At 46.4% G+C, this 23,322-nt stretch overlaps 1 protein-coding gene across 1 annotated transcript in view; it reads left to right on the top strand.

Annotated features, from left to right (window-relative positions):
- Positions 1-23,322, top strand: part of TSHR (thyroid stimulating hormone receptor) — a 129,285-nt gene that overhangs the window by 84,921 nt on the left and 21,042 nt on the right. Inside the window, exons 6-9 of the mRNA XM_006115977.4 lie at positions 664-738; positions 2,981-3,058; positions 5,146-5,214; positions 21,681-21,758. Of these exons, the coding sequence (XP_006116039.2) occupies positions 664-738; positions 2,981-3,058; positions 5,146-5,214; positions 21,681-21,758 (300 nt within the window). The remainder of the gene's footprint in view (positions 1-663; positions 739-2,980; positions 3,059-5,145; positions 5,215-21,680; positions 21,759-23,322) is intronic.

Raw genomic sequence — 23,322 nt, 5'->3', positions numbered from 1 at the left:
AGCTATCAGATTGGTTTGACATGATTTGTTCTTTACAAATCCATGCTGGCTGTTCCCTATCACCTTGCCACCTTCCAAGTGTTTACAGATGATTTCCTTAATTACTTGCTCCATTATCTTCCCTGGCACAGAAGTTAAACTAACTGGTCTGTAGTTTCCTGGGTTGTTCTTATTTCCCTTTTTATAGATGTGCACTATATTTGCCCTTTTCCAGTCTTCTGGAATCTCTGGAAAATTAGGTTTGTTTCCTTACTACCCCACCTCTACCCATTTGCTAAAAGTGCTTCTTGACACTCTCATTGAGTTGGAGTGAGATAGAATGCAAATTTGAAAAAATGCTGATGTTGCCAAACAAAGCAAAGGAGCTACATAGTAAGCTACATAGTACAAAACCCATGTAGTCACAGAGTCTTGATAGTTAGAGATGGAAAAGTCTTTGCAGAATATCTCCACACTAATTTAGACCTCACATTGATTTAGGATGTATTCTCATACTCCTACATTTGGGCCGAAATAGTTCATGGTGAGTTGATAGGCAGTGAAGAGTATAAAATAACCATATTCTGTCCAGCTCTGTGTAATGGTCTGAATCTATAGCATCTTTTTTATAGTGATCCATTAAAATTAATTCTCTCTCATTATGTATTTTCTCCTGTGTTTTAGTGGAATTTTCAACACTGGAATTACAATATTTCCTGACCTCACCAAAATCTATTCAGCTGATGTGAACTTTTTACTGTAAGTGTCTACCCCACAGATCTGGTTAGAACAGTGCTACAGTCAGATCCCAAACAATTCCTCAGTGGTTGTTCTCATTTTAGAGAAGGGTACCAAATAATCACCAGAAGGAATTATCTCAGGAGTTTCTTTCCACTGTCATTTCTCTTCTGGTCTAGAGCACGCAAAATGCAAGAGGTGGAGATATGGAAAACACAACAAGAAAATGTTAGCATCTTCATATCTATAAACAAACAAATAAATAAATAAAATTTTTAACAAATAAAATAGAAGACTGGCCTCAGTTCACATTCTGAGTGAAGCTTTTAGTGCAGGGAGTTTATTTTATGGAGACTGGTTGCTCCACATTCACATTTTAATTTAGAAAAAGAACAAGATGGTTTTAAAAAGCAAAGAAAGCAAACTAGGAAAGAGGGTAGTGGTATTTGTAAGTTCCTTGTTCTGAAGAAATTTGATTTTATGCCTTATAATGGCAGCAGTCTTTAGTTTTTTCTGTGGGGCAGCTGTTCTAAATGAAAGTTTGCTGTCTTTTTTGGAATTACTCTTCTTGCTAAGCTAAATTGCTTTTGGTCGTATCCAGCATTCTGGAATGCTTTATTTGAAAGATCCACTGTGAAAAGTGTGTTTTAAAGTCTTGCCATAGATCCAGTGTTTACAATTCTGGGACACTTTGGATAAAATTTGTTTGTCAGAAATAAAATATTTTTTCCCATCTGACTAGAGCTGCATATTCAACAGAGCATATTCTTTCTGGGTTGTACATTACTATAATAAAACAATCTGCATTTGGAACTTAATAAATAATTTTGCAGATGCTAAACCAGATGGAATTGAATCTAGCTCACTCTTATGTACCTATATTGGTTCTGCAGGTCTAGCAGAAATTATTGGCACAAATGTGTAATTTTTAAAATATAGGCAGATGCAGTAAGACCATACAAGGTTCATCTGCTCTAAAGAATTGCATCAGTTGTACCATTACTCTATATTATAGTCTTGCTAAATGGAACAATTGATGTTAAATATAATTTGTTCTCTGTGAAGAGAAGAGAATAAGGAGTATATGGCTGCGTCTATACTACAGGTTTTCTCGGCAGAAAATATGCAAAGGAGGGACTCATTTGCATGAGTTGCAATCTCATTTGCATATTTTCTGCCAATCTGTTTTTGCGCAAAAACAAGCAGCGTGGATGTTTTCTTTTTGTGCAAAAAACCCTTTTCCCACAAAATTGGTATACCTCCCTTTTTGGAGCATAAGGACCTTGCAGAAAAAGGGTTTTTTGCACAAACCCTCCCTTCTGCCCCATCCACACTGCTTCTTTTTGCGCAAAAACCCCTTGCGCAAAAAGAAATGGCAGAAAATATGCTAATGAGATCACAACTCATGCTAATGAGCTTCTCATTAGCATATTTTCTGCCAGAAGAACTTGCAGTGAAGACGTAGCCTATGTATTGAGTAAAAGATGTCACTTTTACTTAGGCCTTGTATATACTGGCATATTTTGTTGTCAAATATTGTGCCCTAATAAATTTGTTAATCTCTACACCCTAGTCTACACTAGGGAGTTATTTGGAAATAACTCCCCTTGTTTCGAAAAAATAAGCAGAACGTCCACATTACCAAGCCCATTATTTTGAAATAAGGAGCTGGTTATTTCAAAATAACCCTACTTTACTTGGGGAATAATCTTATTTCAAAATAGTTATTCTGGGAATTATTATTTCTAAATAGGTTATTTAGAAATAATTTGCTAGTGTAGGCATGCCCTAAAGTGCCACTAGATTTCTCATTGTTTTTGCAGATATAGACTAACATGGCTACTCCTCTGAGACTTTTCTTTTATCATATTCTTCACAAAAACTAGAATCTTATCTTAACTTAACAATGGGATGATTATTGTTATTTATTTCTCTGTTAAATCCCTGACTTGTGAAAGGAGCAATCTGGCTGTGCTATTATTCAAAAGAACAACACATGCTGAGCACATATTAAACAATAATATAAAGCCCATCTATTTTCTACAAACAATCAGGATACCTATACCTTTTTGGATGACTGAAGCATTTAGTCTTCCAGCACAGCTGTAATATATAACTTGTGGAACTATACCCTCTGCTTATGTACGTTTTGCATTTTATTGTGCTGTATGTCAGAAAATCAGTAACTGGAAGATTCAAACTAGGTCTGTTCTTTTATGTAGATGTTTTGTAGCAATGTCAAGTCTTTTGTCTCCTTTTGCAGTGAAATTGCAGACAATCCTTATGTGACTTCAGTGCCTGCAAATGCATTCCATGGGCTGTGTAATGAATCCCTTACACTGTAAGTCCTACCAGCTTAACTCACATGACTGTTACCTTCCCTGTCTGTGAAGCAAATCACTGTGTCTTGTAAAATAACAATTCAGCTCTAATATATATATTGGTTTGTAAAAGAGAGGCAGATGTTATTCATGGTCTTGTTCATATAGTTTCCTGCTGTCTTCTTTTTAAAATGACCCTGCCAAAATATTTTAATAGCAAAAATAACAAGAAGAAAGTGCTTAAACAGACAGTGTGCACTGAGAAGTTATGCGGGATATGAACTGTAGAAAGAAGCACAGATAGAAAGGATTTGTGGTACTACTTCTATAAAACTGTAATACAGGTATAATCAAGGGTATGTGACACACTTGAAGCCAGGAATACTATTTCCAGCTAGTGTATACATACTCACATTAGCTTCATTGAGCTAGCACAGTGTGTGTAGCTGGGGTGGCATGAGCAACTTCAAGCAGTGGTGCTGGATAGATAGGCAAAATACAAATCTGCCTGACCCCTTTGGGTTTGAATTCAGCAAGGCTAGCCAATCCACTGCTTGCTGTTGCCAATGCTACTATTTTAAGTGTACTAGCTTGATGAGAGCTAATATAAGTATGCCTAAAAGAGCTGGCAATCACATCCTTACTCCAAGTGTAGATATAGCCTCAGATCATCTACTCACCTTTGCCTTATGGTAAGATTGCCTAAGCTCCTTGATCTTTACTCAGCACAAGTGGGCATCCCCAGAATATACTTTAGCCACTAGGCAGCTTGAGATTTTGCCGTAAATGTTGACATTCCTCTTGCTGGTTTGAAGCTCTGACAGGATGGATACATCTCCCCAAGCCTCAGTGAGGTCCAAGATCTCTTGGACACTCCATGCTGGCGCTCTTCTGCACCACTGGGAACTGGCACCTGTGGGAGCATAATTATTGGAAGTTGTCACAGTGTGTGTTGGAATATTGTGACTCATCTCTATGTGTGCCATGGTGTGCTGCTTGCAAGGAATGGGCTCACAATGCTGACCACACAGGAAATGCCATTCTGATTTCCTCGGGGCTTTTTGAGCTCTCCAGGAGAGCAATAGAGATGCAAGTGCTGGCCAGAGCATTCAGAGTGTGGGTGGGATCTTAGAGGTCAATAGCCTTGACTTTCGTCCAATGCTGCATCTACACTACTGTAAATTTGACCATGAAAGGTTGAGAATAGCATTACTCCTCGTGAAAATCAGGAGTACTGAAATAGACTTCAGCAGCCCTTAGGGTTGATGCGACAGGCTTGGTAGTGTGGATGCATCACCTAGGGTATGTCTACAGCAGCGTTATTTTGGAATAACTGACATTATTCCGAAATAACATAGTGCGTGTCTACACTACAAGCCTTTATTTCGAAATAATGTTGAGCTGGACGACTTCTTACTCCAACTCCTCTAGCCCTCATTTCACAAGGAGTAAGGGAAGTCAAAGGAAGAGTGTTCCTCCTTCGACTTCCTGCTGTGTAGACAGCGCCAAAAGCCTAATTATTTTGACTTCAGTTACACAATTGATGTTGCATAGCTTAATTCAAGTTTTGCCCTGCTGTGTAGACGTAGAAAAATCAACCACAGGTGGCTAAATTCAATGTAAGTCTAGTGCAGACCAGGCCTGAAGGTGGTTAGGGTGGTGCTGTTCCATAAAGCCTAGGGAGGTCCTATGCCCATGAAGCACCATCCCTATCCTTCTATGGGTACTGTTAAGCATATTCTCCAGCTCAGGTGTTCCCCATGCACATGCACCTAAGTGGAATACACATCTGAATGTCATGAATGATTTGAGAAACCGTGGGTGCTCATTTGTTACTTCTGGGCATGTCTGAGCTGGGTGATAGAATTACCTTTCCTTTCTTGGGAAGAAAGTAAAAATATAAATTGCAAATGCTGCCTGGCCTTCTTCTATGCTCAGTACTCAAGAATGCTGCTGAGGATTCATTAACCCTTACATTATGTTATACCTCCAAGAGATTAAAATTAGTCCATCTGGTAAACTGCTGGCTGCGGAAAGATAAAGCATAGTTCTCCAGGAATCTTGCTAGTATTGCATTGTTAAAACTACTAATCTTGTTTGTTTGCAGCAAACTCTACAATAATGGCTTCACTAGGGTCCAAGGCCTTGCTTTCAATGGGACGAAGCTGGATGCTGTGTAAGTAACAGCTTTGAGTTTTCTGCCTAGGCACATGACTGGAGGCTAAAATTCTCAGCTTGGATTCAGTCTCTTTCTCTATGGCTTTCCTGAACAGACTGGGAGATTAAGATATATACACAAGAAGGGTACGTCTAAACTACATGCCTCTGTCGGCAGAGGCATGTAGATTTGTTTGTTCAGCAAAGGCAAATGAAGCCGCGATTTAAATGATCGCGGCTTCATTTACATTTACATGGCTGCCGCGCTGAGCCGACAAACAGCTGATCAGCTGTTTGTCGGCTCGCGCGCTAGTCTGGACGTTACCCCTGTCGACATCAAAGCCCTTTGTCGGCAGCCCCGGTAAACCTCACTCCACAAGGAATAACGGGGCTGCCGACAAAGGGCTTTGATGTCGACAGGGGGAACATCCAGACTAGCGCGCGAGCCGACAAACAGCTGATCAGCTGTTTGTCGGCTCAGCGCGGCAGCCATGTAAATGTAAATGAAGCCGCAATCATTTAAATCGCGGCTTCATTTGCCTTTGATGATCTGTCTAATCTACATGCCTCTGCCGACAGAGGCATGTAGTCTAGACACAGCCTAAGATAGTAAATACACCCTCTTTCTCTCAGGAAATTACAGTACAGGGAACAGAGGTGAAAAGTTAAGCCAGTGTGGGTACGTCTAGACTACCAGGTTTTGTCGACAGAAGTTTTGTCGACAGTATCTGTCGACAAAATTTCTGTCGACAAAGAGCGTCCAGACACATTGAGTTCTGTCGACAAAGCAAGCTGCTTTGTCGACAGAACCCTGTAGTCTAGATGCAACCCTACAGGCAATAACACCTTCTGTCTACAGAACTCTGTCGAAAGAAGGTGTTATGCCTCGTAAAATGAGGTATACCAGCGTCGACAAAACTGCTGAGTTCTGTCGGTGTTATGTCGACAGAACTCAGCGGTAGTGTAGACGCTGGTATAGTTTTGTCGACAAAAGTCCACTTTTGTCGACAAAACTCAGTAGTCTAGACACACCCTGTGTGTTGGTGTGTCATTCTTATAAGAACCAGATGGGGAGCGCCGCTTCAGGAGTAATGGAGGTGCACTCTCAGCTGGGCTCTTGGGGCTCCCCTACAGGCTGCTATGCTTGCCTTCACATTCCTATCGAGACTACTTGTTGCTTGCTGTTCACTGTCCTTCCATCATTGTTAGGGAGTGAGAGGAAAGAGCACAGTTTGCCTGCCTTCCTCTTCCTCCTGGCTGCCGAGGGCAGGGGTCAGAGGAATGAGAGACCTATGCTGTGTGCTTTCCCCTCACTCCCTGATAGTGAGAGAAGAAGAGCAAGCAACAAGCAGTAGGAATTGGGTCCCCCATTTCCTCCATAAAGGGTTCCACTGTCCCCCTTCACTCTCCTCTACAAACACCGACCCCATGCCCTGAGCCCCCCCATGCCACCAGTCCCTAGCTCCAATTCCTACACACCTCCAAACACACCTCAACCCTCTACCCTGATCCCCTCCTCACATCCTCCAACACTGACTACTGAACAGCTCCCGGCCCTAACTCCTGCACCCCCATGTCCCCACCCTCTGAACTGAGGTACCCCCACACTCCCCTCTAAGTTACTTTCACCCCGACGGGGAACTCAAAAGGATGCTTGAGAAGATGCCAAAACAGAATGAAGTGAGAGTCAATACATCATCAGGGCATGGAGGAAGGAATTGCATCTTTAAAGTGCCAGAGTAAAAATATCCTGTTCTTTCTATAACAATATTGTCCAAAAAAAAAAAAAAATCAGGAATAGGAAACAGTTGATACTGACTCACACCCTTCCAGCTCCTCTCCCCTTTCCTTCTCCGTGCAGCTGCAGATGTTATGGGATATGTTTCCATAGGCAGTAATTATATGGGATGTTGGAATATGCATCCTGACACTTAGCATTCAAACAAAAGCATCAGTGGATTTGGTAGGTCACAGGGACTGGAAATGAAGTAGAAATTTTTATTATGTCTACCAGGAGTGCTACTGGTCCTCAAGACAAGTGATTAATTTCAGCTTAGTTTCCATCTCTCCCAGCACAGCATATTAGCGGAAAGACAATGAGCCCTGGTCCACACGTCTTTCGAAAGAAGATGCAGGAGGCCCACACTACCACATCCATTATTTTGAAATAACAGTCTGGTTATTAACTCCTGCTTTCCATGAGGAATAATGCTTATTTCAAAATTATTATTTCGAAATAGCATGAGTGTGAACACTCAGCTGCTGCTATTTTGAAATAATTGACCTCCAGAGGCCTCTCACAGCTGCACATGTGGCCACTCTGGCCACACCTTACATCTCCAATGCTCCCCTTGTCCTGCAGAGCTTAAAGCAGCAGGCTGAAGGAAAAGGACTTGTGGCACTTTTCACAGCCGTGTGACACACAGCACCATCCCAGGAGCCATGCTGGACCTCAGCACTCCCTCTAAGCCCTGCCCCATTGGCTGCCAGCACTTCTGCAGTACCCTCGGTTGCTCCTGGCCAGAGATGAAAGAGGGCACTGGCCTGGACTGGAGCAGAGATTCTGGACCTCATTGAGGTTAGGGGCAAGGAGACCAACCTCAAGATCTTCGCAAGAGGAGGAGGAATGCTGATGTCTACTGCCGGATGGCTGCCAGCCTGGCTGAAAAAGGACACATGCGGACCCTCCACCAGGTCCGCATGAAAATTAAAGAGCTTTAGCAGGCCTACAATAAGGTCAGAAAGCAGAGTGGATGCTCTGGTTCCTCACATGGTCACTTTTCCCCCTTCCCTCCCCATTGTCATCGAGTCCGTACAGGACACACCCAGCATCAACCTCCATGAGGATGGGGTTGTGGAGGATGAAGACAAGGAGGAGGCCAGCCAGGCCACCATGCCCGACATACAAGAGCTGCTCCTCACCCTGGAGCCAGTCCCCCCTTCCCCCAGGATATCTCCCAGGCCTCAGACGATCATGCCACTCACATACAACTCTCCCAACACACACGCGCACACATCCTCCAGCTGGCAGAGATAGAAGTTCTGTGGAATGCTGTCAGTGCTGGACACAGCGTGTGTGGGACACAGAAGACAGTGGAGCCACCCTTTCCCCACTTGCTATCCGCAGGCTCTTGGCCTGGCCAGCACTTTCCCATGCTTGCTTGTCCCAGGGCCATAGGTGCAGCGATGCTCCCCTGGAATGTCTGTGTCCCTACAGCAAAGTGCCTGATGTCTAGGCAACAAATGGCTTTGCTTGAAGCAGATTGTCATCATCTGAACCAAGACCTTTGCTGTCAGCTCAGATTAGGGCTAGGCTTCATGCACAGTGTCTTCTGGGATGACTACTATTATAACTTTTCTCACAGCTGGGTCAGCTGCGAGTACGGTGCTTTCATCACCTCCCACACCACCTTCCTGAGGAGGAAGTGAACCCAGAAAGACCTGTTGCGGGGCCACTTGGCCTGCCTTCAGTCCCTTGTCTGGGGACTCAACAAGGAGCACCAGGAGTGGACTACTGACTAGGAGGAGCACTGGGCTGACTGAGAGTAGCGGAAGGCCATCTGGGACCAGCTGGCACACAAGCATGAAGCCATGTGATCTTTGCTCACCTAAGTGATGGAGTGCATGGCCACGTGCATGAAGCAGGCCCCCAGCCACTTTCCCACCCCCGTCTTTGCAAGTCCCTACCCCTGCCCCCTCAACTCCCAGCTCCCGCCCACCCCCTTGACTTCCCCTCCTAGGCCCCCCAGGGGCCGCTGGGGTCTCTGAACATGTGGAGATGGGACCTCTTGTGCAGGCAAAGCCTCCCAAGCTACCCGTGGCAGGCAACAGTCCCAGCCCCACCCCTAAATCCCTTTTTCCCCTTTTCTCCTCTGCTCCATTCCAGGTTCTTTCCCCAATTTCTCCCCTGTTGTATATTCCCAAAATAAACAGACTTGTTTGTTAAAAAAGGCTTTTTTATTTGCTCTGAAGGAGATGGGGGAAGGTGGGAAGAGAGGGCGGGGGAAGGAGTGGTTGGAGAGCAAAGGCACACAGAGGAAATGCAGGGGCCTCTTGTGGAGAGGCCCCAGGGGAGTCTCACAGCTGGCCTTGGCTGAAACTCTCCCTCAAGGCCTCCCAGATGAGCACAGCCCCTTGATATGGTCATCAATTGCAACTGATGTCTGGCTGCTCATAAGTGCTGGCCAGCCTTTCAGCCTCTGCCCCCCACCCTGGCAGGAATGTCTCCCCCTTGCTTTCACATAGGTTGTGGAGCACACAGCAGGCCACCACCACTTCGGGGAAGTTGCGCTCGCACTTGTCCAAGTGGTTGAGGAGACTCTGGAGCCTCCTGTTTAGGTGGCCAAAAGCACACTCCACAGACATGTTGCATCTGCTCAGCCTGGAGTTGAAGTTCTTTTTGGTGGGGTCCAAGCTGCCCATAAGCCAGGGGAGCAAGAGGTAGGCTGAGTCGCCCAGGATGCACATGGGCATGTCCATGTCCTTGACCCTGATGGTGCAGTCAGGGAAAAAATGCTAGCGTGTATCTTTCAGAAAAGGCAGGAGTTCTGGAAGGTGCGGGCATTGTGTGCCTTACTCAACCAGCTGACATTAATGTCTATGAACTGCCCCTTGTGGCCCACCAGGGCCTGCAGCACCATAGATAAGTATCCCTTTCTGTTTTTATAGTCCGAGGCACGGTGGTCAGGGGCCAGGATGGGGATATGAATGGAGCCGCTGCCGATTGTCCCATCACTGCAGGAGGAAGTGGTCCCACCAGTCTGAACTGGTCTCCCTCCACCAGGAGCAGTGTTTGGCTGTGTCCAAGGGATTGAGGGTCATTTGATACAGCAGGACTACCAGGACCTGGGTGAAGGGTCCTCCGGTTCAGGCTGCTCGTCATCATGCTAAAGCAGCACGTGGACACTTTGGATGAACTGTGCCATGAGGTGCAGTATGAGGCCCATGAGCCTAGCACTGCTTTGCAGCAGCTCTGGCTCCACAATGTCAGTGCTGTGGTGTCTGCAAGGGCAACCAGAGCTCGCAGCATGAGTTTGGTGTCCCATGAGGAGGTAGGCAGTGGAGGAGTAGTATGTGAGACGCGGCTCATGGGGCCCCTGTAAGCATGTGTCTCAGCTAGCCTTAGCAAGCAGCCACAGGAAGTGTCCATCCTCCTAGTGCCCTCCCTGGAGTGCTTCTGGGGGCTTTAAAGCTGAGGCAGGTTTCAGTCTGCGGGGAAGTGCTATTTTGTAATAATTCTGAGCTATTTCAATGCTCTCCTGTAGTGTGGAGTCGTATTTCAATTTTGTTATTTTGGGGGTTATTATTTTGATTTTACTTATTTTGAAATTATTTCCTAGTATAGATATGTCTGAGTGGCCATTCAGAAGACAGAAGAGAGAAATTAGCTTTTAGAAGTTAGATACAGAAAAGACTTATTAGGTTATCTAATTAATCCCAAAAGGAATTCAGAATTGCTTCCTATAGAATTTTTCTAGTGTTTTGTCTAGGTTATGTAACTCGCACCATTTCTCCTTGTAGGCTTTTCTATTGCTTGATTTCACAGTGAGGTAGGTAGTACCAGTTGCAACTGCGTGTTTGGTGATGTGGACTCGGAACTGGACTCAGGCCAGCCACTGATTTCTCAATTGCACAGAGCCAATAGCAAAAAGGTTCTTTACTCTTAAACTGAATCATTTTTGGCTGCTATGACAAGCTACATAAACTTCTATCAGTCACCATTGAGACATCCTTTAGTTTGTATCCTGTGATGGAGTGTACCAATCCTGCACTGGCCCAGGAAGGGTTAACCAGGTCTGCTTAGCTGAGAGGTCCCCTCCCCCGCAGCGTTGCTGGGCATGCTCCAACTGCAGGCCCAGTATAAGGGTATGTCTAGACTACATGGCTCTGTCGCCAGAGCCATGTAGATTAGTTTACTAAACATACCCAAATGAAGCGGCGATTTAAATAATGCCGCTTCATTTAAATTAAAATGGCTGCCGTTCTGAGCTGATCAGCTGTTTGTCGGCTCAACGCGCTAGTCTGGAAGCTCCGCGGTCGACATCAAAGGCATTTGTCGACCACCCCGGTAAACCTCATCCCACGAGGCATAACGGGGTGGTCGACAAATGCCTTTGATGTCGACCGTGGAGCGTCCAGACTAGCGCGCTGAGCCAACAAACAGCTGATCGGCTCAGCGCAGCAGCCATTTTAATTTAAATGAAATGCCGATTATTTAAATCGCTGCTTCATTTGGGTATGTCTAGTAAACTAATCTACATGGCTCTGGTGACAGAGTCATGTAGTCTAGACATACCCTAAAAGCCAGGTGAGGGCTGACCATGGAAGGGAAGCAGCTCCTGCCAGAGCCCAGGAGCAGCAGCAGCAGCAACCACTACTGCAACCGCAGCAGCACCCACAACAGCTGCAGCAGAGCAGTTACCGCAGCCAGCAGACATCATGGCAGAGGCCTGCCAGCAGGGACAGAATGGGAGGCGTGACTAGCCCAGAGGACACAGGTGGGGAAGATGCCGGCCATCAGACAGGGTAGGAAGTAGCGCAGGGCGGGGAGCCAGAAAGGCCCCATGAGCTCAGAGTTACCAATGGTTATCTTAAAAGTCTCTGGTGCACATCCTATGTTAGGATGGATCCACAATCCTTCCTGGCTCTCTGTCCCTTGCAAGGCTGCATCTAGGATCAGTAGCAGAATTGAAGACAAAATGGAATCCGCCTCATGGCACTTATATATCCATTCCTGGTGTCTCCCAAGCTGGAGTGGGTCACATGGTCAAGTGATCTGTCTGTGTTTCACATGCTGGCAGCCATTATGCCCTGATTAGTTGCATGTTTCCAGATGCATTCCTAAGGTGTGTATGGGCCACCTTGAGAGACATTATCCTTGGGGCTGTGCTAATTAGCATAGTCATCAACTGAACAAACCTTCTTTACAACAGGCAGCCCAGGTCCATTGCTCTGCCTCAGGCAGAGAACGTTCAGAGTACCAGCACAGAGTCCATATTCATAACTCCACATATAAGTACATGAGTAGCATATATAGAATCAATAGAACATAAACTTTCATTTGACACCTCACATGGCCCCCTTTGGATAGACTTTGGGGCAAATACCCCCCCATGGTCGCAGCAGTGATCTGTCTGCTCACCTTAAAATCCAATAATGTGACACTCCCCACTGACTGGGGTCATTACTCACTAGGCTGCTGGGCTTTACTGCCCCACTGACAGTGGCAATAAATGGTTGGAATGAATACAGAGTGGAGCAACCCAGACAAGACCCAAGATCTGCCATGTCGCCCCTCACCTCCCATGATAACTGGAAGAGAATGTGGACATTTAGAGAGATTCCGTCCCTGTTATAAGGGGAAGTGCAGAGGGACAGAAGGGGGCCCCAAGAGGTTGTAGAGAAGAAGGGTGAGAAAAGGGAGAGATAGAAAAAGGGGGAGTTTGCAGTTAGCAAAATCTGGTAGATGTGATGGATCCCAGCAAGCTGTTCGAGTGGTTGTTGGACAACCAGCAGAAGGAGGCAGCACAACAGCAGCAGCAGCAGAACCAACTACTCCAACAGATGGTAAGCCAACAATTGCAGGTTACCCAACACCAGGAGCAGCTAAAGCGGGAGTCAGGGGTGGCATCTCAGGGTAGTCCATATGACTTACAAAGATGGGGCCCCATGATGATCTGGAAGCCTACCTAGTGACATTTGAATGAGTTGGGACACACTACAGGCACCCTACCTGACCAGGCTGGCTCAGATGGCTTACCAAAATTTGGACCCCCCCATAAGGCACTGGAATACCCATATTAGACCAAGCTGGGTAAGCCCAGAGATGTACTGCCAGCAGCTGTGCCAAGAATGGTACCCAACAGAGCCAGGCCCTGGGTGGTGGCCCAGTGAATCTCCTTGACAGAGGATTATATAGCAATGGAGGAGCCACCAAAGCCAGAACAGAAACCACATAGCCCAAGAATGCCAGGCAAAGGACAGAACCGGTGGCCTTGGAGTGCAATTGGAGGGACACCGATGCCCCCCTTTGGGGGCACCTCTATAACCCAGGGTAAGCATGCCAAAGGAGATCTTTGGGGACACCCCAGCATGGGGCAGGGCTGACTTGTCCCAGGAGCAAAGAACTCCTCCCCTAGTATCCCCACCTATGGGACAAAGTGCTGCAGCTGAGGGAACTGTTAGGGAGTCAGGCTAGCTAGCAAGAGAATTTGCAGAGAGCCCGGGAAGAACAAACAAGGGAATACAACAACAGGGCAAATGTGAGGACCTTTTATGCCAGGAGACTGAGTGTTGCTTTTGTAACCATCGGCAGAGTCCAAGTTACCAGCAAAGTGGCAGGGCCCTGTTGAGGTGACATAAAGAGTAGGACCGGTGGATTATGAGATACAGCTGCTGAGGCATTGGAAGGAGATCCAGATATATCATGTAAACCTCCTAAAGGCCTGGAAGGATCGAGAAGCCATGATGATTGCTCTGTACCCTTCGGAGCCAGAGCTGAGGCCACAGGCCAGAGACTCACAGTAACACCACTTGGTAGGCATCAGACAAGTCCTTTGACCTGAACAATGGGAACAGCTAAGGGAGCTAATTGCCAAGTCTATGCATGTCCTATTGGCCAAACCAGGGAGGACCATGGCTTACAAGTCATTACATTGCCACCAACCCAGGCTAAAAGGTGAGGGACAACAAATGCCCGCTCCCCAGGAAGATGTGCGACACGGCGCGGGAAGAGCTGGGCTAGATGCTAATGCTGGGGGTGGTGGAAGAGTATCGGAGTGAGTGGCTTAGATCAGTCATGTTAGTTCCTAAATCGGATGGGACGGTTAGATTCTGCATGAACTTCCGCTATGGTGAATGCCATCTCTAGGTTTGATACTTACCCCATGCCCCACATCAGTGCTAATTAATTCCTCCCTCCCCCTTCCTCACACATCTAATTAATGGATTAAAATAGGCTGGGAAGAATTCAAAGAGTCCATTAACATAGAGGCTAAAAGAAGGACACGCCAGTTTTCTCCAGGTACAAAAAAGATTTTTACAAATTGTTATCCTTAACCTCTAAGGATAGGACAAGGTGCAATGGGCCTAAATTGCAGCAAGTGAAGTTTAGACTGGACATTAGAAAAAAACTAGCTAGGTATCAGAGTAGTTAAGTAGAACAAATCGCCAAGGGAGGTTGTGGAATCCCTGTCATTGGAAATATTAAAGTACAGGTTAGACTAGGGCTACTCAACATGTGGCCCATGTGTGGCCCGGAGCCCGTTTGTCTGCAGCCCGCAATGCAGTTTGGATTTATGCGTGGCTCAACCTGTTACCTGTGGGTGGGAGCCAAAACAAAAAAGTAATCAATATAATGGACTTCTGTTGATATGGGTTTCAGTAGTTAAATTCCTGGACTGTCATTGCTCATTAAAAGTGCTGTCATATGGGTGGAAATTAGGTAAATATTGCATTTTATTAATATCATCAGAACTGACTTAAATGGGGCCTGTGTGTTGTGTAGTCTTGCCTTAATCTTTGTACTCATGCCCATCGTGTGAAAGAAGCTATTTGCATATATTTGCATGTATATTTGCATGTATATCCAACCACACTTAAGTTGCGGCCCTTCTGAGCATCATTGTGGCCCCCAGAGCTTCCAAAGTTGAGTAGCCCTGGGTTAGACAAGCAGCTGTCAAGAATGACCTAATTCAGGGGATCTTAAACCAGGATTGAGGTTACAAGGCCTTTATGTGGGCATTGCAAGCACATTCACAAAACACAGTTCAACTGCTATAAAATATATAATCTAAATCTAATGTTTTAGAAAATTACACACCTCTCTCTATTGCAATATAGTGTATTTACTTTTTTAAAGTATTGTAAAACATAATGCAGCGAATTGTTGTTCCTAAACAAAAGTACTGTATTTGTATTAAAGATGTTAAGGACTAGTTGCCAATCCGATAAGCAAATACTTTTTGGATAGTTGACAGGATAGTCAACTAGTCATTTCCCCCCCCCCCCCCCTCTTGCTGCCTCTATCAGATAGAGGCAGCGGGGGAGGGGGGGAGAGGGAGGAGGGTACTTCAAAGCAGCAGCACCGCACATAGTCTGGGGTTCTGGGCTCCATGTGGCGCTGCCACTTTGAAACGCTGCGACAGTGTTTCAAAGGACTGCTGCCACATAGCTGATCCCGGGCTGCATGTGCCACTGCGTCTTTCAACGCCGCAGTGTGGAGCCCGGGGTCAATTGGGGAGTCTCACGCTAACTGTGGGCTCCAAGCAGCATTGCCCCTTTGAAATGCCATGCCAAAGGGGCAGCGCCTCATGGAGCCTGGAGTCAGCTGGAGTTCCCAGCTGACCCCAGGTTCTGTGCAGCATTGCCACTTTGAAATGCGGCCACGGTGTTTCAAAAGGACAGTACCTCACGGAGCCCAGGATGAGCTGTGCAGCACTGCCCCTTTGAAACACCACAGCGGCATTTAAAAAGGGCAGTGCTGCCCTAGCCAATCATCGAATAGTCAATGCAAAAATGCATCGACTATTCGATTAGTGAATTATATGATACTTAACATCCTTAATTTATATTATCACGATTTTAATAAATTGGACTCTGAGAATTATAGTATCACAGGCTCACGTTTGCTGTTTTTAGTCTAAAATGTGGGCCTCATACAACATTAGAGGTCTTGATCAGCAGCTGAAGAGCTACATTACATTTCAGACCAATCAGAACATTAGAATAGGCAAATAAAAAGTAGTTTATAATTTAACAGTCACACACACGCAGGAGCATCACTGAAAAAAGGGGCTTTTGAGAGCTATAGCTATGCCAAAATATGCCTTAGCTCCCTTGTATCTATCCCTCTCAGAGCAGTGTTTAACTCAGAGCAAAGGTCAAATGTGACACTGAAGAAATGGTGGCAGGTATTGCATCACCTCACTTACTTCTGAAGTTCTTCACTGCTACTGGCAGTGGCGCTGCCTTCACAGCTGGGCACCCACTCAGCATTGGTCTCTGGCTACTCTGCTCTGAAAGCAGCACCTGTTGCCAGCAGCAGTGCGAACCTAGAGGTGGTGATCTAATGAAGCCTGCTTTGAAAATTGATACTTGTATAATTCTTAATATTACTTTTCACAGCAGTTTTCTATTGCTACCTTTACTTATGCACTGTTGAGTGGGGACTGCACTTAGGACTGTGGGGAGGGGCAGGAGCAGGGTCAGAAAGCATAGTCATGGGAACTACTGCACGCTGCAGCACTCCCACCTTTTACTTGGGTTCCCAGCTGCCAGGACTGCAGCTGCACGGGCCTCCACTGCTGGCCTCTGCACCTAGCCAAGGTCCTGGATGCCACATGTGCCTCCACACTAGCCTCACACCCAGCCAAAGTCTTGGCTACTGCCTAGGTCTCTGCCACCACTCCTGCACTCAGCCTGAGTGCTGCCCAGGCCTCCACTGCTAACCCTGCGTCTTGGGTCCCAGGTACTGCCCCAGGGCTCTGCCGCTGGCCCTGGGCCCAGGGTCTGCATATGCAGCATGCAGGTTTTTCAAGCACCACTAAATTTGGAGCACCAGTTGCTCCAAATTTAATAGTTCTCTAGACAGCTGCATATTCTGCATATGCCCAAGGACTGGCCTGCCGGACATGGTCACCCAAATACCCTTGCCTACATAGTAGGTGTTACTACAGTGGCTTCAGAGTCAGATATGAAGAAGAAACTAGAAATGCTTTTGAATTCCTACACTGACGCTATGTCTAGACTACAGGCTTCCTTCAGAAGAAGCTTTTCCAGAAGATATCTTCAAAAAAACTTCTTCCAAAAGAGAGCGTCCACACTGCCAAAGCATATCAAAAAAGCCATCTGCTTTTTCAAAAGATAGCAGTTCAGTCTGGATGCTATCTTGCATGTAAGCTGTGATTACTACGGGAGAAGGGCCACCAGGGCACCTGTGCTTTTTCCTCTTTCCTCTTCTTGCAAAAGAAGTCCCTCTTCCCTGTCTACACATGCATTTTTCCAGAAGAGCTCTTTCGGAAAAAGGCTTCTTCCTCATAGAAGGAGGTTTACCAATGTTGGAAAAACCCTTCTGTTCTTTCAATTTTTTTCGAAAGAACACAATTGCAGTGTGAACATGTGACAGTATTAAGGGTGCAACCACCCCCTCCCACCCGGAAGGGGGGTTCAGCGGACCCACTGCCAGACTTGGGTCTGTTTCTTAGGTCCTCTGCCCTTCGGGACAGGTCCTCAGGTGCGATCTCCCTCTCCCGGATCGGGAGGGGGGTTCAGCCAACCCGTGAGTCCCCCTATCAAAGGGTTGAGTAGGGTCCACCACCCTGAAGTCTAGTCCGTACCCTGGGCGAGGTCCAGAAAAAGTATGTAGTAGTTGAGTTGAGTTTCCAGCTCACTGGCGTGGCCGTGAACCCTTGGGATAGGAGCGTGTGGGGGAAGGGGGACCTGGGCCTGCCCTCTCCACCGGGACCCAGCCCGGGGCCCTAAGTGCAGAAGGTGATGCTCCCCTTGCACGACAGATGGGGGTTAATCCTGAAACTCCTCTGTCCACGGGCACCAGAGGCGCGCCATCCCGGGATGCTTCCTATCCCCCTCCTGAGTGGCCTGGCCCAAAAACCCGCCGCGGGACCTTATCCTGCTTGATCCGCCTCCGGTCTTTCTTGGTGCTCCGGGGGCCCGCGGGTCCTGCTTACGTTCCTCCAGCGCGGGGGCAGGTCTTCCCTCCTTCGGCCAGGATGGGGCCGCCTCCTCCGTGCATCTCCCCGCTAACTCTGGCCTGGCCACTTTTCAAACAGCCTGGGGATGGATGCTGAGCGCCAGCGCCCAGCCCCCTCTGTGCTGTCCCGTTCCGGTACGTCAGGCGGAGCGTTGGGAACCCTGCCTCCTGAGCTTCCTGGTGCTCGCTTGCCCGTGCGCTCTCCCGGCATCCCGCCGGGGAGTGTTGGCATGGCTCGGCCCCGCCTCCTGTGTGGCAGGGCTGCGCTGCTTCTCTGCTTGGCCTCGCTGAGCCGGAGACCAAGACTGCCTCAACCGGCTGCAGTAGCGGTTCGATTTCCCTGCTGCAGGGGGGCGGAGCCTCCCCCTTGGCAGTGCGGACCCCCGCGGGTCCGTCACAGGACATAACTGAAGTTTTTTCAGAAAAATGGCCATTTAAAAAAAACAAAAACCGTCTGTAGTATAGACATACCCTGACTCTGATTCTTTGAGTGCAGCTTCTGGTCTGGGTCTTGGCAGAGTAGTCAATAATGGTGCTGAGATGCATGGCACTTAGACATTTTTAAGAAATGGAGAAAAATGAGCATTTAGTGAGACAGACTATAAAAAACATTGTTTAGTAGTCATGATTTTTTTTCTGATAGTTTTGTATGAGACATGAGTCTAAAGAGAAATGTAAGAAAACCCATTAGGAAAAGCAACCTTTCATATCTGATTGACTCTAAAATGATTACACAGGATCACACCCTCTCTTTCCTTTCAGAAAAATAAGGTATTTAAATCCCTTAAGGTATTTAAATCCTGTGCTTGATTTGCAACTTCGGTGTGCTTCATTTGCCTCCCTGGTTCGAACTAGGGGGCAAGTGTAGACATGCCCTAAGGGAAGTTGGAGGAAGAGTGTTCTATTTTGAAATAAGTGCTGTGTACACAGCATCAAAACTTGAAATAAGCTATTTCAAAATAAGCTATGCAATTGATATAGCTCAATTTGCATAGCTTATTTCAAGTTAAGCCCTGCTGCGTAGATGCGCCCTTTGGGACTATTGATGGGTAATACCAGAGCATTCCCAGACTATTGGTGCATCTCCACTACACTGTAGGTTGAAATAAGATATGTAATTTGAACTACACAAACTGCATATCTTATTTCGATGTTATTTTGAAATCACTTATTTTGAAATTTGATGCTGTCTACACAGCACTTACTCCTCATGGAATGTCCCTTACTCCTCATGGAGTGAGGTTTACAGAGATGTCAGAATAGCGAGCCCATTGTATTTCAAAATAATAGACACGCTCAAAAGATGTGAAATAGCTATTCAGGATACCTCCCAAATAGTATCCCAAAATAGTACTGCAGTGTAGACGTAGCCTATGTGTCAGTGTTCACAGAAATCCCAAGAAGTGACATGTGTTTATAAATCCTGAGGAAATTATCTTCTAGACTGTGAGCTTTCATCTTTCCAAATACTTTCATCTTTCCAAAAACTAGTATATACATTCTGAATGAAAGTTTTTAGTCATTATATTTGTCTTAATGTTGAATTATTTTGATAAAATATAATTTGAGGATTTTTTTGAGGATTTACTAGTCTTGCTAATCTCAGTTTCTGTGTGTTAGAACTGCTGGCCATATTAGAATTTACTATCATATAAAAGAAACAAGTTTTCAATCTTAGTTCACCCTAATTTGGAGTTCTAAACATGTGTTGAATTAAGCTGTTATGATGTGAACCAGCAGAATACCTTCACCTGTATTCATTTTTTAAGAAGTCTGTAATCTCTATTGTTATAAATGAAACTTTCCACACATGACCTAGAACAGAATTGTCTGTAAACAGTCAGGGTATGTCTACACTAGCTCGTTAGTTCGAGCTAGGTAGGGTAATGAGGGCAAGCGGAGTTGCAAATGAAGCCCGGGATTTAAATATCCTGGGCTTCACTTGCATGTTCCTGGGCGCTGCCATTTTAAAATTCCCCTTAGTCCGAACTCCGTGCCCGCAACTACACGCGGCACGGAGTAGGTAGTTCTAATTAAAGATCCTAATTTGAACTACCATTACTCCTCATGGAATTAGGATCTTTAATTCGAACTACCTACTCCGTGCCGCGGGCACGGAGTTCAGACTAAGAGGGATTTAAAAATGGCGGCGCCCGGGAACATGCAAGTGAAGCCCGGGATATTTAAATCCCGGACTTCATTTGCAACTCTGCTTGCCCTCATTACCCTACCTAGCTCGAACTAACAAGCTAGTTTAGACGTACCCTCAGAAATAATAACTCTGCATTCTTCTCAATAAAATGTAGATTCTGAAGACATGGATTCCAAATGTAATGCCAATATGATGTTGACTTTGAAACCTAAAGATGTGAAGTGTAATGTTGTTTTACTTCAGACACTTTAGCACAAAGATCCAGCTACTTTCATATTGGGAGGTGCAATTTGTAGTATCATCACTTTTTTCTTCTGACTCTGACCTCTGGAGATAAAGATCTGGCTGTGGGAGGTGGGTTCTTGTCAGCTTTCAAAATAACACAATTCAACTTAAACTTCTTTCTGAATTTAGTGCTGTTGAAAGGTGTCAGACTGATAAAGACTGAAGTCCCTTATGCACAAATTCAGCAGAAGACAGGCAAGCTTCTCTCACATTCTCTAGCCCTCCCTATTGGCTGTACTCCAGGAGGGGTTCTTTCGAAAAAGGGTTTGTTTTCCAAAAGAACCCCATCTAGACTGCACTCTCACTTTCGAAAGATCCTTTTTGGAAAAAGTGCTTAGATGCAACTATGCAAATGAAGCGCAGGATATTTAAATCTGCACTTCATTTGCACTTTCGATTTGCAGTAGTCTAGACATAGCCTTAGTGACCACCCTTGTAATGCACAGAACATCCTGGCTCTATCTCTCCGCTTTTCCTAAAGTGATATAAACAACTATGAAAGATCTCCCTTTTGAAGGACAGAAGCGTTTCCCTGAAAATAACCATACATCTCTACACACTCTTAAAGATTCCAGGGCGACACTCAAAACACCAGGCATGTATGTACTGAAGCCCAGAAAGAATCAAGGCCATTATCATACCCAGCTATTCCTCCCAGCACCCTATTCCCAGCAGCAATGAACCTATGATCAGAGACTTAGGCAGAAAAAACATCACAGGAGACAAAATCAAGATCAGCCTGTAACATCTCAACTCTCCACATCTTACTAGTTATTTTGAGATTTTGGTTGAGGGTTCAATACCTCCTCCTCAACAGGAATGCCAACACTACCACTCCATTTTTACACACTGCCTCCTTCCATACTACCTGTCCTGGAAACATATTACGACAAAGGGATCTACACAGAATAACTATAGTACATGCAGTGGCAAGGCAAGTTTCCTCCATTCTGCTTAGCCAGTGTGCTTCAACCCTACTCTGGAAGGACAATTCTTAAAGTTTAGGTAGGATGTTCATTATATATAACTTATTCTGTCTTGTTTGCCTCTACTCAGTTTGTGACTGAAGTAGTTCTTGTGATGTGGACACTTGTACCATTAGCAATTGGACTGACAGTCACCAAATAAATTTCATGTGGGCAGTTGTTGGCTCTCTGTCAAGTTTATTTAAAGCATTAAAAAAAATAAAAGGTCCATGTTGTAACTCTGGGTTTGTGCAGCTTCTAGTTCTTGTTCTTTTTCACCAGGGTGTTCATATTTTTATTTCCTTTTAACTTATGGTAGTTCATGGGAGATATATAATTTTATCACCAGATAATTGTGCATTTTTTCTTTGCAGCTACCTGCACAAGAACACATACCTGAAAGTTATTGAAGAAGATGCATTTTGGGGAGTGCACAGTGGACCAACCCTGCTGTGAGTAGGAGAAAAGTGGGGAGATGATTTTAAAAGTGGTTGTTCATTAGCACTGCATCATCCTTAGGACTACTCACAGAAAACAAAAGAGTAGGGATGATATGCTCGCAGAATAACATTAGTGATAAAAGTTGTTACTCTGGAGCTATTTCCTCACTTTGGGCATGTCTACTCTAGGAAGTTATTTCGAAATAATTCCTCTCATTTCAAAATAAGAAGGCAAGTGTCCACAATATGGGTACACCTACACATCAGCGTTATTTTGGAATAATTGATGTTATTTCAAAATAGCGAAGTGCATGTCTACACAGTAAGCCATTATTTTGAAACTAGCCAATAGCCCGTCATAAGACAGGATTTTCGGGTCTCTGCTCCATGTCCATCTCTCTCTCTCTCTCTCAGCTCTCCTCTGCCTCCTGCCTCTCTCTCTATCTCTCTCTTTCTCTTCTCCCCCCCCCCCCGCCTCTCACTCAGGGGACCATGAAGCCCAAAAGGTCACTTGCGCCACTTGCTCCCACACGGCGGCCTAGCTGAGTGGCGCAGAAGTCAGCCGAGCACCACTGTGGGAGGTGAAGGGAGGAGGGGGGGTGCGAAGGGGGGCAGGGCGGTGACGTACATGTCCAGGCCCTGTCCCCTGGCCATGTACGTCACTGCCCCGCCCCCCTTCCCCTCCCACCGTGGCACTCGGCTGACTTCTGTGCCACTCAGCCAGGCTGTCACGGGGTAGCAAGCGGCGCAAGTGGCTATTTGGGCCCCGTGCTCCTCATGCAGCATGGTGGTAGAAGTCAGTGGAGCACCACTGTGGGAGGTGAAGGATATGACTCAGGCAACAGCACCGCCAAGGGCAACAGCCAGCATTTCAGCGTTACAGAGTCACAAACATTGGGCTACTATATATATATATATATGACTAGCCAATTAGCCCATCATAAGACGGGATTTTCAGGTCTTCTCTCCTGAGCTCTCTCACTCCATCTCCCTCTCTCTCTCTCTCCTCCTACTGCCTCCCCCCTCTCTCTTAGCTCTCCTCCGCCTCCTGCCTCTCTCTCTGTCTCTTTCTTTCTCTTTTCCCCCTCTGCCTCTCACTCTCCCTTTCTCTTCTTCTCCTCCTCCTGCTTCTCTCTCCCCTCTGTCTCTCCCTGCCCCCATTCCCCTTCTCCTTCCCCTCCCACTGTGGTGCTTGGCTGAGTGCTGCCTGCTCAGCTGGACTACCAGGAGGGAGCGGGGCAGGGCGGTGATGTACACGGCTAGGGGCGGGGCCGTGTACGTCACCGCCTCCCCCTTCCCCTCCCCCACGGTGGCCCGGCTAAGGGGCGCAGCACTCAGCACCATGTCGGGAGGGGAAGGAGGGTCGGTGATGTACACGGCCACGCCCCCGGCTGTGTACGTCAACGCCCCACCGCTCTTCCCCTCGCGCTGAGGCCCAGCTGAGCAGCGCTCATGCTGCGCCACTCAGCTGGACCCCAGCGGGAGGGGAAGGGGGCCGCTGATGTACACAGCTGGGGGCATGGCCGTGTACATCAGCATTACAGACTCTCAGTCACTGGGCTACTATATATATGAT

The sequence above is a fragment of the Pelodiscus sinensis genome, chromosome 4 (assembly GCF_049634645.1).
Source record: "Pelodiscus sinensis isolate JC-2024 chromosome 4, ASM4963464v1, whole genome shotgun sequence".
NCBI classification, from domain to species: Eukaryota; Metazoa; Chordata; order Testudines; family Trionychidae; genus Pelodiscus; species Pelodiscus sinensis.
The sequence above is the reverse complement of the archived record's forward strand: the minus strand, read 5'-3'. Positions and strand labels throughout refer to the sequence as shown.